Raw genomic sequence first — 19,220 nt, 5'->3', positions numbered from 1 at the left:
CAGCTGTGAGCAAGGCTCGCTTATGACCTCTGCTGGCAGGTGGGGTGGGGGGTGGGGGGCTGTGTAGCAGGCAGAATAGTGACACCTGGTTAAATCTATTCAGGAGAGAAGGAAGAAGTTTTTCTGAGGCAGGAGACTAGGTCTCTAGGAGCATCTTTTCTTTTGCACTACTCCTATAAATGTTTTGTTATATATGCTCATGTTAATTTTGTTTTCTTTGCCTCTGAACAATTGTATACCTTTCTAGACATGAAGAAACTTGGTTTAGGTTCTACGGCAAAGGATGGCAATGGTTGAGAGTCATTTATTGATTTAAGGTTTTTTATCTACCGACATTCATAGGTACATCATGCCGGTTTACATCGAACAGTATTAACAAAAACAAAAATTACATAGAACAAGGGAATTTGAAACAAGGGCCTAAGTCAATAAGGGTAATTAAAAACTAAATTGAACATTAGGAAAAGCTGAAACAAATTATAAAATATTGCCTAGAGCAATTTAAAGCAGAACATATGAAATCATAATACATAGGAATAAACGTGGGATAGTGATCAAAGGATAAGATGAGTTACATAAATCAAGGATATTGGAGAAAGGTATTTGAGGCATTAAAGGTATTTCAATATCTTAATTAGACCAAAGAGATGATTAAATGACCAGTTGGAAAGGATGAGAAACAATGGATTGAGGAAGAGCAGTGGAGGGGGGGGAAGTTAATTGGATAGGGCTAGCATGAGGGGAGTGCGAAATAAGAGATGTGGGTGTGATAGGAGGATTAAGGGTAGGCTTGTTTAAATAACCAAGTTTTAAGTTTTTTCTTAAATTTCTGTATGCATTGTTCTTGTTGGAGGTCGGGAGGCATGGAGTTCCAGATTTAAGGGCCTGCAGTGGAGATGGCATGATCTTTTGTGGTGCTTAGTTGAGGGAGTGTATAGGGTGTCTTTATAAGAGGATCTAGTAGGTCTGTTAGCCGTGTGAAAAAGTATAGAGTCATTTTAACCAGCGCATATTCTGGTTGTGAAGGATTTTATGTAATGTCCAAACTGTTGCCCTTTTTTGGTTTGTTTTCTTTTTTCTCCCATTTTTTTCTCCTCCCTTTATTTATTTATTTTTTGTTTTTTTATACCGATCTTCCTACATTAGATGCAAATCAAAACCGGTTTACAAAGAACAAAATCTTGCCAGATGGCCTTACATGGAACAATGAACATTAAGCAACTTTAAGTAATAGTCAATGAGAAGAAAAACTAAATATACAATTTAAATTACATAGTAATCAAGGTAGATAAGAATTGGATTGGATTACATAGTAATGAAGGTCATAAGTGATAAAAGTCCAGTAAATGTATAATTCAAAATTTGTTGTTCTTGTACTAGGCTTAGTTAGGGAGCAGGTATGTATAAAAAGGAGTGGGGAAAAGCGGAAGACATAAATGGAATGAAATAGAATAAAATAATAACATAAAATAAATAAAATAAAATAATAAAAATAAATAAATAAATAAAATAAAAGGGAAAGTCAAAAGAGTGACTAAGGGTCTCTTCAGAGGGAACCAGAATAAATGAAAAAGACTAAGATTAATAACAGATCAAACCATATAAGGGAGAGAAATAAACAGAGAATTGTAGTAAGAGATGTAGAGAAGGCTTTAAGCTAACAAGATGGTTCTGGAAAGGCAAGCTTGAATAACCAAGTTTTAAGTTTTTTCTTAAAGGAGATAGATATATTGTGGACTGATTTATTTATATATTTCTTGATGCTATTTTTTTTCTTTTTCTTTTATTGTAGTTGAGAGAGCTTGGCTTTTTCTATTACAAGATTGTCTGATAATATTTTTAAATTCAATAAATATAAAGTTAAAAATAAAAAAAGATTGAAAGCCTCTCCGGTCATAATTTCCACCCTGGATTCTAGGGAAGAAAGATGTTTGGTGGACGAATCAGGACCGAGAGCACCCCTGAGCTTACAGGAGGAAGGGAAGTGCTTGTCAGAGGAAGAAATTGCTTCAATAGTGAAGCAGTTTCAAAATGAGGAGCTTGTATACCCCATCGCCAGTATCCAGAAGGCCTTGAGAATCTCAAGCACCAAGGTGGACGATATGGCAGATGGTAACCTCATGCTACAGAGTATAAGGAAACAGTCAAGGATCTTTTCCTTCAACAAAGGCCTAAGGCAGATGGTACTGGTGGAATGGGAGTCCGCTCAGGGAGCACTTTAAAGGAGGGAGGGTTATGGGGAAACTATATCCCCTTCCTATGGAGGAGAAGAGTAGATTATTGCAAATCTCTGAGATGGACACACAGGTGTCAGCAGTGGCCCGGAGAACTATCATCCTTGTAGAGGGATGTATAGCGCTAAAAGACCCTCAGGGCAGGAAGATAGCAGTTCATCTCTGCAGGGGCCTTGGCAGTCCAGGTCTCAATCTGCAGGAGCTATGTGGCTCAAATAGTTTTATGCTGGATTCCAGGTGCCAGAGTGTCAGGAAACTGCATGTCTAGAGTCAGCAGTTGCAATGTAAGGCATGATTAGGCTAGATTAACCTCTAGATCAGTTGCCTCCAGGATGGTATCTAGGTGATTGCTTTGGCTGAGCAGCTGGGTGGTGGACTTAGCTTCGCAAATATATGCAAGCTCCCCTTTAAAAGCGGACTCGTGTTTGGGGAAGATTTGGAAAAAATTGGTACGGGACTTGGGCGAAACCAAATCCCAAAGCCTTCCAGAGGGCAAAGGCTACTCAAGCACGCAGAGTCCTAGGTGGAACATTTCAGGTACCAACACAAAGGGAAGATATCAGGTTTAGCAACCGCATACTCCGCAAGAAGCAAATCTGAGTCCTTTCAAGAGGCCTAGACGCAGTTGTAGGTAGCGGATGCTCCCCAAAATATCATTCGAGCCCTTCCACTGGTAATACCAGTAAGGGTTCATCTGGTGCAGTATTATGGGGAGTGGGCCCAGATAATTCAGGACCAAGGGATCCAGGACATAATTTCGAGGGAGTACACACTAGAGTGTGCTGCCTCAGTGCAAAGTGTATTTATGATTTCTGTCTACATGTCGCAAGTCAAAAAAAATGTTAGTAAAGGCGACCCTTCAAAAATTGTGGAATTTGGAAGCAATTATTTTTAATTTATTATTTATTTTATTTATAAGGTTTTATACACCAACATTCGTGTGGAACATCATGCCGGTTTACAAGTAACAATAAAGTTGGAGAAATTACAATGAACAGGGAGGGGGAGAAGGCTAGAAAGGGAGAGAGGGAAAGTAAAGAGGGAAAAAGAGCTGGCGATGGAAATTAGAGGAACAATTATATGATAAGAAGTGGGGAACATAGCTGCTATAAGTGATTACAAAAGACCAGAAATGAGTATAAACAAAATTACAATATATACAATCTTAATATTACAAAGTAGCCATGGATAAGTAAAAGCAATCATACACTATATACTGTCTTATGTGGACGTGGTGTTCGAATACTAGGCGGGAAGGAAGGCCGGGGGCTGAGGAGGGATAACGTGTAAGGAGGGGCGGATGATTGACTGAGGGAGTGAGGAAGGTAAGGGTTAGACTAGGTTTGATTCGAATCAGGGTAGGCCTGTTTGAAAAGCCATGTTTTGATTCCTTTTTTGAAATTACGGAGGGAAGGCTCTAGACGTAGATTGGTGGGTAGAGAATTCCAGAGGGTAGGGCCAGCGATGGAGAATGCCCTTTGCCTTGTGATGGTATGGTGTGCGGTTTTGAGTGTTGGGCAATGAAGGGTACCTGCTAGGGAGGTTCTGGATGGGCGGCTGGAAGTGCGGAAACGCAGCATTTCCTCAAGCCAGTTGTGATTGTGTTTGTACAGCATGTTGTGTAGAATGGTGAGGGTTTTGTATTGAATACGGAAGTGTATGGGCAGCCAGTGCAGGTCCTTTAGCACAGGGGTGATATGGTCCCTTTTATGTGTGTTGGTTAAAATTCTGGCCATGGCGTTCTGCAGGATTTGTAGGGGTATTATGGTGGATGCGGGAAGGCCCAGGAGAAGGGAGTTACAGTAATCCAGTTTAGATAGGAGGGTGGTCTGGAGTACTAGGCGGAAGTCTTGAGTATGCAGGAGGGGTTTAAGCTTTTTAAGAATGTTGAGTTTAAAGAAACCCCCCTTTAGGAGAGTGTTGATGTGGGGTTTGAAATTTAGATGTTGGTCTAGGGCGACACAACAGTTCCAGTCCTGCCCCAGGAAAGGAGCCAAAGGGCCTTATCCTTTTATTTTGTAATTCCAAAGAAGGGACAGTATCTTCTGGCCCATCCTAGATTTAAAAGGGTCACAAGCACAAATAAAGTACATGAGAGTATCACATTTCAGAATGGAGCCCCTCCGCTCTGTCATGGAAGCTGTAAGGAAAGGAGAATTCTAGTGTCATTGGACTTGGCAGAGGCCCACCTTCCCATTCCCATTAGACCTTTCTTTTAAAGGCTCCTTTGTTTTTGTGTTTTAGGCCACCATATTCAGTTTCATGCCTTACCCTTTGGGCTTGCAACAGTCCGCATGATCTTTACCAGGTCATAGTGGTTGTTGCGGCAGCCTTGCCTAAGCAAGGAATATGTGTTCCTCCCTGCTTGACGATTCTCATCTGAGCTCAATTCACCCAGGAGAACAAGCAGGCTTCAGCCACGGTGGCCCGGCGTCTAGAGAGATTGGACTTGGTGCTGAATAGTACAAAAATCAATTTGGAACCTTCTCAATTGTTAGTTCCTAGGCACTCTGTTAGACACAGGTGGCAGGGACACACTCCCTTCCCTCAATAGGGTTGCCAAGATTATAGAGCAGGTAAGGGTGTTATGCATCCTAAATTCACCCAGGATATTGGACTACTTCCAACTGCTGGGGCTAATGACGGACACCATAGATGTGCCCTGGCCCAGGGGACTGTTTATGCACCCGCTAAAACAGTCACAATTGGCTCGCTGGTTGCCAGCCTGTCAGAACTACAACTGGCGCCTACAGCACCGGGCAGCAGAAGAGAATCTGGACTAATGGCTGAATCCCATCAGTCTCAACAAAGGAAACCCGTGACTGGATAATGCTAAATCACAGATGCCAGCATAGTTGTTTGGGAAGCATATTGTCAGAGCCATCTGGCCCAAGGGAGGAAGCTGTTTGGCCAATAAACAGATTAGAGCTAAGAGCCATAAGATGGGCATGCCATGCCTTCATACTAAAGATAGGGGTGAAGGCAGTAAGAGTCCTTTTTGGACAGGGCCGAATTTATATATTTGATGCACATAAGCAAGGGACAGGGGTTATTGACGCCAGTCTCACACCACAGCAAAGTCATTAGATAGACGTACATGGGATGCGAAGGAGAGAGGGCAAGGGATCCCAAAATGCCCCTATTTCCTCTCCTTTCTGGTTCTCCCCCTTACCTCTGAACCACGGCACTCCTCCATGCCAGCTCCAGATGTAGCAGCAATACTTTAAAAAAGAGAGATAATGCAGGGCCCCCTCTACCCACATAGACTTTGTTTACTATGGAAACCCATGTAAGGGGCAGGGCACCACAAAGCCTTAAGAGCATGAACGAGATTTGAGGCTTTGTGCTACATTTCTATTTTTTTTAAATGTTGCTACTCAACAGCTCAGATGCAGATCCGGATAGAAGCTGGGAGCAAGGCAATACTCTGGTGTCTCTTAAAATTTGACACCAGATGCAGTTGGCTACGCCTAAATTTGGGCCTGCTTTTGGACAGTGCCATGACATTGGCGAACATAAAAAAAATTAAAATAAATAAAAAGCAAGAGGGCATGTGCAGCCTAGGCTTATGGAGGAAGTAGCAGGATATACAGTGGGGCAAAGGAGAACCTGCTCTATTTGTCAGCATCTCACATTGCAGGAACAGAAAAATGCACAAACAGACTATCTCAGCAGGATCAAGCTGGTCCCAGGAAAATGGGAGCTCAACCAGGAAGTATTACAGAGAGTAGTGAGTGATGGGGGTCACCCAAAGTGGACTTAATGGTGATCCAAGCCATCATCAGGTGGACAGGATTTTTATGCAGTGAAAGAGGCAGGCTTCAGCGGGAATAGATGCCCTAATCCAGCTTTGGCTGAAGAGCAGGCTCTTGTATACATTCCCACCTTGCCCCCTGATAGGCAAGGTTATAAAGAGAATAGATGCTCGTCCCTCAGAGGTGATATTGGTAACTCTGGATTGGCCAAGGAGGCCATGGTATGCAGACCTGATAAGGCTCCTGTTGGGTGTCCTACTGCAGTTCTCAAATATCAGGATCTGCTTCAGCAGGATCCAATCTAAAACGGAAGACCCATCTCCATTCTGTCTTAGATCCTGGCTTTTGAAAGGGCATGGTTGTGAAGTCGGGGGTACTCAAGCTGTAGTGGCAACCATGCTGAGAGTTTGGGGAAAAACTCAACCTCGCTAACCTAAATCAGAGTCTGGAGGTTATTGGAGGCTTATGGCAGGAAGAATGGAATTTCTCCATGGAAGGAGGACACAAAGGTATAGATATAGGCTTTAGTACTCAATTTATTGAGGGTGCAGGTAGCATCCATATCCCACTGTGGGGCTGTATTAAAGGGGCACAAGTAGCCACACACCTAGATGTGATGCATTTTCTGCAATAGGGTGAAGTGAATCCAGTCACCCTTCACCCAATTTTCCTCAGTGGAATCTTAACCTGTCTTCAAAGCCTTAGTGGGAGCATCCTTCGAACTCTTGAGGCAAGCATCCATCAAGGATCTTATGTTAAAAGCTACTTTTTGTAAGCAATCTATTCCTGCAAGGTATATTTTGGGTGTTGCAGGCCCTCGCATGTAGGAACCTGTGAAGCAGTGCCCCTATTTTCCCCCTTAAACCGATGTGAGACCAGCAGAATTCCTGGTCCATCTTAATTCCCCTTGAGAGAAAGAGCTCTATGGGTGGGCCCACAGGGGAAGAATAAGAGCTGGGATCCAGGTGAGTGATATTCAGATCAGGCCTGGATCTCCAGGAGGAAGGCAGCTCCTGTAAAGTAAAACTGTCCAAACACTGAGCTGTGGAAAAGCTGAACTGTGAGTACTGAGGGAAGCAGTATTAAACTGTGAGTAATTGAGTACACTGTTCGGAAGAGAAGACAATCTACTGTTGTGTGATTGTGAAACTGTAATAAAGATAAGTGTTTAAGAAAAGCTAGAGTCAGACTGTATTTGTGTCTGCAGGCCTGGGGGATCACCATTCGCGGCCCACATTGTGGGTGTCATGCATGGAATCTTTTCTCTAAACTTACAAAGGAAAACCCAGCCTCCAAAGAAAGTGTGCTGTATTTGTGGCCTGCCAGAAGCCATTTGGAGGTCAAACATTTTGCAGAAGAGAGAAGCAAAGTGTCTGTTTGGAGTACAGAGTTGTGAAGATGACCTGTGATTCTAAACGAAGTACTGAACACAGCGTGCCTGTGGCTATAAAACAAAGTACAGAGCACAGGGGGACCCAGAGCGTGGTGGTTAAGAAGCTGCACTGAAGGGAAAAAAAGGTTTCAGGTAGAGAGGAAACTGTAAGTGGGCCTGGTTGCAGGGACAGCCAGAAAGCAATAGGTTTGAACTAGCTAAAGAGAGAAGCTCTGCTGGGAGGTAGATAGGGATTTAAAAGTGATTAAGTTATTGCTATTTATGCAGGCTTTATTATTATTATTATTTTTTACCTTTTATTTGCTTTGGAAAAGAAAAGAGGAAGGAACACTGCTGCAGCAAGGCTGTGCTGAGCAGGGTGTGATCCTGGTAAAGCTGCCAGAGTGAGCTGTGAGTGCAGTGAATAGGAACAGGGCAGGGCCATTTTCCAGCAAGCAAGACACTCTGCAGTTTGAGGTGTGCAGTCACAAGAAAACCTGGAGAGGAGCAGTCAGGATACTGCAGCAGCCAGAGGGTTGGAAGGAAAGAACAGCATGTATTTCTGTGTAGTAGGAATTCCGCAGTTCCAAGAGCCGGGTCAGAGGGAGGACTGAGGCTTGAAGAATTGGGTAGCTGGAAAGGCCAGCCAGGGTAATCGAATATGGAATCCACTCCCAAGAGTCCAGGCCAGGCAAGAGAGTGAATGCCTAGACTGGCTGGACAAGGAGTATCAACAGCTCATGGAGGAACTGGATGAGTGGCGCTGGCAGAGGGGTCCAGCGAACTGACTATGTGGTGGCAACAGACTGAGTTTGGTGCTACAGGTGGTCCTGAGAGACCCTGTAGGGTGCCCAAACACTATCAAGAGTCCAGAGACTACTCCTGTGAGAAGCTCAGAGAAGGGGGCAGTGAAGAACCTTGAGAGAGGGGTCACAGAGAGTCCTGGAGAGAGTGACACAGACCCCCCAGGAGGGGGGCAGTATTGAGAAGTTGGAAGTCGATGCTACAGGAAGTCCTGACGAAGACCCTGTAGAGTGCCCAAACACTACTGGTCATCTAGAAACAGCTTCCATGAGAAGCCCAGTGAGGGCACAGAAAGGCAAGCAAGAGATGAAGTGCCAAGTGAGAGGCGCTGCAGAGGAGCCAATGACCGGTGTGGGCGAGTGGCCATCGAGCATTGAGGGGATACCAGAGTAATCACCGATGGAAACCCCATAGCGAATCCAAAAGATTTTTCGGGGATGGGTTTGAACACAGAGCCAGTAAAGGACTGGGGGTGCAGGCGGTACATTAGGTGGTGATAGGGCAGTCTAAGGTGTTATCCTGGGAGATGGGGTTGAGCATGACCCTATGACCATAACTCCAGAACGTTAACCACAAGCCTAACTGGTGGGTAGCCAGAGAAGAGGGACTGGGGAGATGAGGCACTCACTAGATGGAATCCAGGGGGAGTAAAGATGCTCAGACTGATGGGTTCCAAGCTGAGGGGAAAGGGATATGTGAGGCAGTACCCCTATTTTTCCCCTTAAGGCTGGTGCAGAAGAGCCAGGATGCCTAGTCCAGTTTTAATTCTCCTTGAGAGAGAGAGAGCTGTATGGGTGGGTCCCAGCAGGGGAAACATAAGAGCTGGGATCCAGGTGGGATAGTTAAACCAGGCCCTGGTCTCCAGGAGGAAGGCAGCTCCTGTAAGTAAAACTGTGCAAACACTGAGCTGTGCTGAAGCTGAACTGTGAGTAATGAGGGAAGCAGTACTGAACTGTGAGTATTGAGTACACTGTTCTGAAGGGAAGACAGTCTACTGTTGTGTGATTGTGAAGTCTTAATAAAGATATGTGCGTTTAATAATGGCTGGAGTCAGACTGCATTTGTCTCTCCAGGCCTGAGGGATCACCACTCAGTCTCACAGAAGCCTACTTGGTGATCTTGCCTCACTCGGTCACTTTCAAACCATTACCCTCATTCCTTCCAAAAGTAGTATCTCCATTCCATCTGAATCAGGTGGTGTGTCTGCCAGCATTCAAGAGGAAGGAACATGGGGGAAAAGTGACAGCCTTCACCTACTTGATGTGTACCAGAAAAGATTTATTATTTGTGCAGTTTGGTGGATCATGAAAGGAGAAGCCATTTCCAACACCACGAAATGAGATGGATCAAGAGGCTACTTCTTTGGCATATATACTCAAAGGCAGACAAGCGACAGGAGTGCTTCAGGTTGTCTTTACGAGAGCGCAGGTGTCTTCCTGGGCTGAAGCAGCATTGTTTTCCCCAGGAGAAATCTGCAGGGTTGTCACATGGTCAACCCTGCTCTCATTTTCCAAACACTATAGTCTAGACATACAGGCGAAGGAAGGTACAGCCTTTGGGTCCAGGGTTCTTAAGGCAACCCTGTTTTTCACCCACCCTTGGGGGGGGGGGTGTAAGCGTTTGTATCTCCCAAGTAAAATGAACTGGTTTAGCAGGTGAAAAAGAAGGTAGAATTTTTCTTACTTGATAATTTTCTTTCTTTGAGTCCTGCTAAGAGCAGTCCAGGCCTCACCCAGGAATACAGAGGCCATAAACAGACACCCAAAGTATCTCACCCCCTCCCTCCCTCTGTGCTCTTCCTTCTCCTTCCTTTCTGAGAAAGAGAATGACTTCAAGGATAATTAAGAGAAAAAAAGTAATAGAGGGCAAAAAGAAATGGGGGTCCTTGGCCATCTATTTTGGCAGGCAACTACTGGCAAGGGCCTGAATGAGGTCATAGAAAAAGGGGTGGATTCTCTCTGTCTCCGGCAGTTGAGGTATGGGATAATCCCAAGTATAATGATTGGTCTAGCAGGACTCAAGGAAAGCATATTAACAGATAAGAACAATTTTAACCTTATTTCAGCTTTCAGAATATTTGTTGCCACTTTAATTAAAAGGAAAATGAAGTGCATTTGATTGGATGGCAGCATTGAAAAGGATTGTTTATCTTGTTAAACTTTCTGTCCAGTTAACAGGTTTTAGAGCCTACAATGACTATCTGAACTGCATTACTGTAACAAGTCTTATTTACTTACAGGTCAAAATATAGCACTTTAAATTTTGAATTAGTATTATTGATTTTGGCAGGTTATCTCAACAAACATCCTATTTTGGAGCTTTAATTGGGCGAGTTGCTAACAGAATTGCCAAAGGGAAATTTATCGTGGAAGGAAAAGAATATCAATTGGCAATTAACAATGGCCCCAATAGCATACATGGAGGAATAAACGGGTTTGATAAGGTAAATGGAAGCATGGGAAAATGCACTTTTTTTGAAGGGTCATGTTTCTTTTATTTTAATCAATTAGATGTGCTAAGATTCTTCAAAATATCAACTTGTCTGTTTTTTCCTTGGTTCTATTGTATCCTATTTGGGTCTTAATTTTTAGTTTGTTCTTTTTTTTATTTTATTTTAAAAATGTATAACCTGCCCTTCCACAGTTCAGGACATGGTATAATTTGTGTATCCATAATAAAAACCGATAAAAAAAATTTTAAATTCATCTTTATTAGGTCATTGAATGCAAGATCAGATTCAATAGTAGAAAAAGAAACAAGTATGACAATCCATCAAGTAAACAATGCAAACAATATGACCCAACTTTTCAACATTATCCCCAGTCCATCATAAGTGGACTATCTCTGCAATCACCCTCACTCACACAAACACACTCAGTCATAAGACCATACAATTACATTCCCACCGAGTACAGCTCACAATATGATAGAGCACTAAAATTTACCCAAGCCCAGATGTAAAATCATTGAGCCAGAAGCACTTTATTCCAGAGGGGGAAAATATCCCCTCAAGAAAATAAATGACCTCTGGTCAGCTACATCCCTTTTCGTAATGATTCCAGCTGTCATTTGAAGCAACAATTCTTTCCACTGAGCAAATGAGGGTGCCACCTCCATTTTCCAACATATTAAGATAGCCTTTTTTGCAAAAAGAGTGGCGACAGCAGGAAATTTCCTCCCCCCTTGAGGTATCGGGCATCCTTTATCTAAAAAACAGAAATAGACAAAGCCCTGACCAAGTGATTGAAACATCCCAACAGCTTATCTAGGTAATCCACAATCTGGCCCCAAAAAAGGCTGGAGTTTACAGCAACCCGTGAACATATGACAGAAGACTCCTGGGGCCTTTTATGCTTCAAACATTTGTCAGAATCCCATAATTTCATCAGGACACCCCATACCCGGGTAATATATGTTCTATGAAGAATTTAAGCTGGATTTCCCTCATAGTGGCAGCAAGTGTCTAGAAATCACGAGAAAAGCATGGGATAAGAAATCCAAGGAAACGTTAACACCCAAATCCACACTCCATTTTTTAGCTAAGCGGATCATATAGAGAGTAGGTAGAACTGAGGTGAGGTGTCTCGACCATATAGCTATTTTGTTAACTTTGGGCAGAGTCTCCAAAAAAACTCTCTTCATCATTCGTGGATTGAATAGAGGAGATATTGTTCTTAGAGATACCAGGACAATAATGCCGAGCTTGTAGATAAGCAAAAACGTGTTAATTCAGTATATCTTGATCCTCCCGCAACTGTTCAAAGGAGTGCAAAGAGGGAGAATCAGAGTCAACCAAATGGACCGGATTACGAATCCCCCTTGAAACCCATCCCTAAAAGATAGGGCCACTTAGGCTGGATAAAAAATCTGGTTACCAGTCAATATCAAAAAGGGTGAGAGATACACTGCGAGCCATCATCCCCGCCACCAGAACCAGGCTTTGAGCCAAAAGGCTGAAACATTTAAAGAAGCTAATTTACCAGGGCTTAAATGGACTAGATTTATTAAAGAATAGGGGGCAGCCCAATCGGTCATTAAGCCCTCCACATTGAATTTAGGTCGCTGGAATACACATTCCTGCAAATGGCAGAGGAAACAGGCAGCATTATAAAGCCGTAAATCTGGGAGAGCAACCCCACCAAACTTCCAATCTAATTGTAGTACGTCAAAGCCCAACTGCGCTCTTCTATTATGCCATATAAAAGAGCTCACCATAAAGCAGTATAGCTGAATAGTCAAAGCTTTAAGCCACAATGGGAGCATTTACAAGGAACATAAAATATGCCATACTTGGTCAGACCAAGGGTCCATCAAGCCCAGTATCCTGTTTCCAAGTCACAAGTACCTCGCAAGCACCCAAACATTAGATAGAGCACAAGCTACTAATGCTTATTAATTACCCTTATAGTTTATGGATTTATCCTCTAGGAACTTATCCAAACCTTTTTTAAACCCAGTTACACTTGTTACATTTGTAACCATATCCTCCGGCAATGAATTCCAGACCTTAACTATGCGCTGAGTGAAAAATAATTTTCTTCAATTTGTTTTAAATGAGCTACTTGCTAACTTCATGGAGTGCCCCCTGGTCCTTCTGTTATCTGAGAAATAATAGAATGGGATAAAGGAAACTTAGGGAGAACTACTTTCTTAATCAGGGCACATCTACGGAGTATGGAAAGTGGAAGGGCTTTCCAACATGCCAATAAGGCTTGAACATTCCATAGAGTAGACTCAGTATTCAGAGCATAAAGCTCCTCTACTGTATGCACCACCTGAATCCCCAAATATCTGAAATAGGACCACCCACATGAACGGAAAAGGGCCTTTCCGGCAAGATTGCAAAGTGGAAGATAGCGGAAATGCCACTGGTTTTCCATAATTAATCTGAATCCCGCAAAATAACCTATATGGATCAACAGCATTGATAATATTCCTAAACTTTCAGTTGGATTTCCCACATAAAGAAGCATAACATCCACAAAAGAGACTGACCTTGACTATTTTGGTTTTAATCCTTAATCCCTGAAAAGTACCAAGGGCCCGCAGTTTATTCGCTAAAGGTTTTAGTGCAAGAACAAATAGTAAGGGGGGATAAGGAGTAGCTTTGTCTAGTGCCCCACCCCAAATAAAAGTCTCCAATAGCATCCTGTTCACCAGTAATGGGCCTGGGGTGACTGGCATAACAGTTTAACCCAAGATTGCATAACCTCCTCAAATTAAAATGTTCAAGTATCCTAAACAGATACGGCCACTCCACACGATTGAAGGCTTTTCAGCATCAAGGCTGATGAGAAGGTCATTAGGGTTACCCAATGATGAAGTAAGTGATACCATCAGAGATTTTAAAAGATTGGAGTTAGAAAGCCGTCCCTTAATAAAGCCTGTTTTTTCTGGGGCTACCACCTCTGCTATTACTGAGTTTACCCTTTGGGCCAAAACTGCCACCAACAATTTAATGTCTTGATTAAGGAGAGAAATATGCTGATAACAGGTTAAGGTGGAGTCTTTCCCTGGCTTGGGGAACAAAATTATGGTGGCGAGATTATAGCCTCCATCAAAGTGTCCCCTTTGTCGAGCAGCATTAAACATGTCCTTTAATGGAGCAAGGGTGAGGTATCCCAATAGTAATAGGGCCAGGGGCTTTTAATAGTTTGTTTCCAAATAGCCCCTGTAGCTCTGCTTCTTGGATAGGCGTTTCTTACAGCTCCCGTGCATGCATGCTCAGTTCTGGTAGCTTCAAATCATGAAAAAAATTCATGATATGTCCAATCATTGACTAGCCCAGCAGTATAAAGTGGTTCAGTGGGGAAGGCATTGGCCTTCCAAGCAGATGGGAACCAGTTCATATCCCGCCTGGGACTTGTAAAAAGAAATCTATAAATGTTTCCATTGAGTTTTCAAGTGCTTAGGAAACAATCGCCTTTGAGACGGGACCCTACAAAAGCGAACCTGGGTGTATCCTCACGAGAGGAAGCGTGACACTGACATTGGTTCTAAGTCTTCCTCCCTGGAGTTTCAAATCGTGACCCCTAGTTCTATTAAATTGTTTCCAATGGAAAAGGTTTGTTGATGACCATGGATCATTAAAACCTTTCAAGTATCTGAAGGTCTGTATCATATCACCCCTGCTCTTCCTCTCTTCCAGGGTATACATTTTCATCCTCCAGGGTATAATATTCAGATCGGTTCCCTTACGTCCAACTGGTACATTATTTCAGTCAGAATAGAATAGGGGTGGAACTCAGAAAGGCCAGACAAGTTTGAAGGTTTTTGTGATCATGTAGATAAGCTTATGAGGTCCATCTCAAAAATGTATGCCCTGCTGAATGCAGACTTAAAATTTAAGCCAGCTTATATGGGGCTTGGGAGAGAAATTTGGGTGAGCCATTGGAGTAGGTGAATTGGAACAATGCTTCCTCGCCAAAAAAAAAATAAAAAATTAAATATCTTCGCAGATAGTGGAGAAAGGATATAAGGTGTTGTATAGGTGGTACCTGACATCAGCATGACTGCATAGAATTTACCCACTGGTGGGGGTGTGGTGATGAGGGCTCTTTCTATCACATCTGGTGGGAATAACCAGAAGTGGGTAAAATGTGGGATGCTGTGATTCAGTAAGTTCTTTGAGATTTCAAGAGCCATAGCTGTCAAGGACCCTAAAACGCTCTTGCTTTGTCACGGTTTCACCTGCCGTGCAGGCTCACCGTGACCCTGATCCTGTCTGCTATGATACCTCCCCATCAGCAGAGGCCTCCAGTGAGCTCTGTTACTACCGTGTTTCCCCGATAGTAAGACACCCCTGATAGTAAGACGTAGTGGGAATTTTAGGGGGGTCGGCTAATGTAACACATCCCCCGAAAGTAAGACGTACCTGTCATTTCAAAAAAAAATTATTTTTAAATACCTGTCGGAGGGCCGCGTGGGTCCAGGCGGCTGGCGGCGGGAGCCGGGTGGTCGCGTGTTAAATCTAGGCCGCGGGCGGGTGGGCGCTTGTTCCAGGCGGCGGCGGCGGGTGGACGCGCGTTAGTTCGAGACGGCCGGCGGGTGGTCGCGTGTTAAATCTAGGCCGGGTCGCACAGGCGCGCATTCATTCACTGCCGATGGGGGCTGCCTCGGCAGCCCCCACCGGCAGTGAATGAATGCACGCACAGGCCCACAGCGCCTGTGCGACCCCTGCGATTCGGCGCTGGGGGCTGCCGGTGGGGGCTGCGGCAGTGAATGAATTCATTCATCCAGGCGGAGGAGCCGGCTGCTTTCGCCGCTGCCGGCTGCTTTCGGCTGCCGCTGCCGGCTGCTTTCGGCGCTCAAGGCAGTCACATGCCGTGTCACATGCCGTGTCACGGCATGTGACTGCCTTGAGCGCCGAAAGCAGCCGGCAGCGGCAGGCGAAAGCAGCCGGCTCCTCCGCCTGGATGAATGAATTCATTCACTGCCGCAGCCCCCACCGGCAGCCCCCAGCGTCGAATTGCAGGGGTCGCACAGGCGCTGTGGGCCTGTGCGCGCATTCATTCACTGCCGGTGGGGGCTGCCTCGGCAGCCCCCACCGGCAGTGAATGAATGCGCGCCTGTGCGACCCGGCCTAGATTTAACACGCGACCACCCGCCGGCCATCTCGAACTAACGCGCGTCCACCCGCCGCCGCCGCCTGGAACAAGCGCCCACCCGCCCGCGGCCTAGATTTAACACGCGACCACCCGGCTCCCGCCGCCAGCCGCCTGGACCCACGCGGCCCTCCGACAGGTATTTAAAAATAATTTTTTTTTGAACACTCAGGTTTTTTTTCCAATATAAGACATACCCTGAAAGTAAGACATAGTGGGACTTTTGGGGGTAAAAAGAAAGTAAGACGCTGTCTTATATTCGGGGAAACACGGTAGCTACCAGAGCCACCTCCTCACTGGCCACCTGACTCAGCTTGTGGTGCAGCCTCCTTTTCACCAAGGTCCCTCAGCAAGCCTCCCCTCTCCAGCCTTGCCAAGCTCCTCCTTGCTGCTTGCACCATACCCAAGCTCCAGCCCCATTTAACCCTGCCTTGCCAGAACCTAGATGCCTCTTCATGGAGTCACCTTTGGCTCTTTGACCTGGCCACACTTACCTTGCTCCATGCCTTGTGGCCTTTGGGCCTTCTGTTATCTTGCTCCTTGTCTTGTGGCCTACTCAGGCCTCAACTTGCCTTGTGGCCTCTGGGCTTCTGTCTCCTTGGACATTGCACAGGGCCAGGAGGTCTCACAAGACTATAGGGGTTTTAATTGAATAGGAAAAACAGCAGAAGAGGAAGCAGTAGCACATAAATGCTGTTCCCATATTCCCTCTTCCCCTTTTCCCCTTCCCCACCCCCTCCCCAATTGTAGGAGAATATTTTGCAGGCCAGGAGAAATAAAGAAAATGACTGCAGTTGTGCCTCAGCTGTTCTTATCTGGCTTTATTCACAGCACACCTGTACTTCAGCCAATCACACTAGTTGGGACTTTTTTTTTTGGCAGCTGTGTTTTGATCATTGATTTTTTGCATGTTTTTCAAAGGGATATGGAAGGTGGGTAGAAATGACCAGTTTTCAACAGAATTGTGTTGCAGGTGCTTTGGAATCCTGAGGTGCTGCCAAACGGCGTGCGGTTCTTTAGGATAAGCCCAGATGGTGAGGAAGGATACCCCGGCAAGCTGAAAGTTTGGGTGACATATTCGCTGGATGAGGGGGTGCTGAGCATAAACTACAGGGCACAAACTGATAAGACGACACCCATCAATCTGACAAATCATTCTTATTTCAATCTGGCAGGCCAGGTAAGATTGTTAAATGCTTTCATCTCATCTCATTCAGTCATTCATTGCTTTTGGAGGGTTATTTATTTTGGTTAAAAACACTTTTTTTTTTTTTTTTTTTGCTTAAAGATACAGCATAGTGGTCCAAACAGAGCTGTAAATGCAAACATCAGCTCTGTTCCATTTTCTTCCTGTCAATGTGCAACCTTCCTGCACAAAAACTTAGGTAAGAGTTTAAGAGGCTGATATTTTAGCACTACTTAGCAAGTTATGTTCTATCTTAGCTAGCTCGATGGCTCTGTCTGAATATTCCACCACGCTCCAGCAGCTGCCACTTAGTCATCTGTTTTTCCAGAAAGTCAGATAACTAAGGGGGTGATAGAGGGGTGTTCCGGGGCAGAGCTACTTATCCGGCTAACTGGATAAATGCTGATATTCAGCCTTGTCGAGGATAGCTATTTGGCTGTTCTATAGTTAGTTAGGTAAACTTAGCTAGCTTAACTATAAGATAGCAGATCATATTCAGCAGCATGGCTATACCACTGAATATCGCGGCCAAGTTAGCCAGATAGCTCTTGAATATTGGCTTTCTTAGCATTTAGACAGGTGGATCCGGAACAAGTGGGTTATGCACTTCTACCAGCAGATGGAGATGGAGTAAAGCTGACATCACAGTATATATACTCCTGCAGTGACATTGGTCCGCCAGTATTCTCCATCTCCAGTAGATAGTGGTCATGCATCTCCCTACTGGGAATTGCTTAGCTTTCAGAAGGAGAAAAGAAGAAAGAAAATTTCTTCATAAGACGCACTCCATAAGACGCACAAAAAGTGCGTCTTATGGAGTGAAAAATACGGTAGCTCCCTCTCTCGTTTGGTTCTGAACCAATTGCACCATGAAGCAGTCGTTTATTTCATCCAGGAACTTTATATCTCTAGCATGTCCTGATGTTACATTTACCCAGTCAATATTTGGGTAATTGAAGTCTCCCATTATTATTGGACTGCCAAATTGGTTAGCTTCCCTGATTTATCTTAGCATTTCATAATCCATCTGACCATTTTGTCTAGGTGGACGGTAGTATACTGCTACCACTATATTCTTACCCAACACATATGGGATTTCTACCCATATAGATTCTACTGAGCATTTAGTCTCTTGTATGATCTTTATCCTGTTGGACACTATAACCTCCCGAACATAAAGTGCCACATCCCCACCAAGTTTATCCTCCCTATCATTGTGATATAATTTATACCGTGATATAGCATTGTCCCATTGGTTATCCTCCTTCCATCAGGTCTCTGAGATGCCAATTATGTCAATCTCATTTACTTCTTTGACTTCTGGCATTGGCATACAGACATTTCAAAGTTTGCTTTTTGTTTGTATTAACAACCTGCTTTTCAGTTGTTAGGGATAATTTGGAAATCTTTAGCTCAGGTAATTTTTTTTTTTTTTACATATAGGCACATGGACTATGTTTGCTTTTAATAGGGCATCCCAACAGAGAGGTTCCAATTCTCCTGTTTCATTAGTATCCTTCAAGGATACATTCCTCCAAACCATGCACTGCTGAGTGACTGTTGGCTTTCCCCCTTGTTGTAGGTTAAAAGCTGCTCTATCTTTTTTTTAAAAGTTGGTGCCAGCAGCCTGGTTCCACTCTGGTTAAGGTGGAACCCATATTTTTTTGAAAAGTCTCCCCCTTCCCCAAAAGGTTCCTTACAAAACTGAATCCCTCTTTTCTGCACCATCGTTTGGAGTCTGTTGGTCTCATTGGTTTTTGGGGCCAGTGTGTAGGTAGGGATTCACCCATATGTGCGGACTACCATCCTGCTTGTCCTAGGAAAAAGTGAAATTGATTACCTATAACAGGTGTTCTCCTAGGACAGCAGGATGATAGTGCTCAGGAAACCTGCCCACCACTCCATGGAGTTGGGTTCTCCTAGTTTGTTTTATTTTTTTGTAATCTACTTTCGAGTCTGAAGATAGACCCCCATGTGGATAGTGGCATGCTGGGTATGCTCAGTGTGCCAGTCAACGTTTCTAGAAACTTTGACAGAAGTTTTCCATGCCAGGCTCCATCTGATGATGTCATCCATAAGTGAGGACTAACATCCTGCTGTCCTAGGAGAACACCTGTTACAGGTAAGCAACTTTGCTGTACGTGTACACCTGGTGCAAAGAGCTTCTGTCTCTCAGAGAACGAGTCCAATCTCTGGAAGCTAGAGTGGCAGAACTGGAGGAGCTGAGGCAGACATATATAGATGAGGCCTTCCGGGACATAGTAG

General features: G+C 44.3%; 1 protein-coding gene across 1 annotated transcript in view; it reads left to right on the top strand.

The window, feature by feature from the left end:
- The window catches only part of GALM (galactose mutarotase), a 188,100-nt gene that overhangs the window by 85,399 nt on the left and 83,481 nt on the right, over positions 1-19,220 (top strand). Inside the window, 3 exon segments of the mRNA XM_029594392.1 lie at positions 10,455-10,469; positions 10,472-10,608; positions 16,743-16,949. Coding sequence (XP_029450252.1) covers positions 10,455-10,469; positions 10,472-10,608; positions 16,743-16,949 — 359 coding nt within the window.

This window comes from Rhinatrema bivittatum, chromosome 3 (genome assembly GCF_901001135.1).
Source record: "Rhinatrema bivittatum chromosome 3, aRhiBiv1.1, whole genome shotgun sequence".
Taxonomy (NCBI): domain Eukaryota; kingdom Metazoa; phylum Chordata; class Amphibia; order Gymnophiona; family Rhinatrematidae; genus Rhinatrema; species Rhinatrema bivittatum.
Note: the sequence above shows the minus strand (reverse complement) of the source record. Positions and strands in the feature narration are given on the sequence as shown.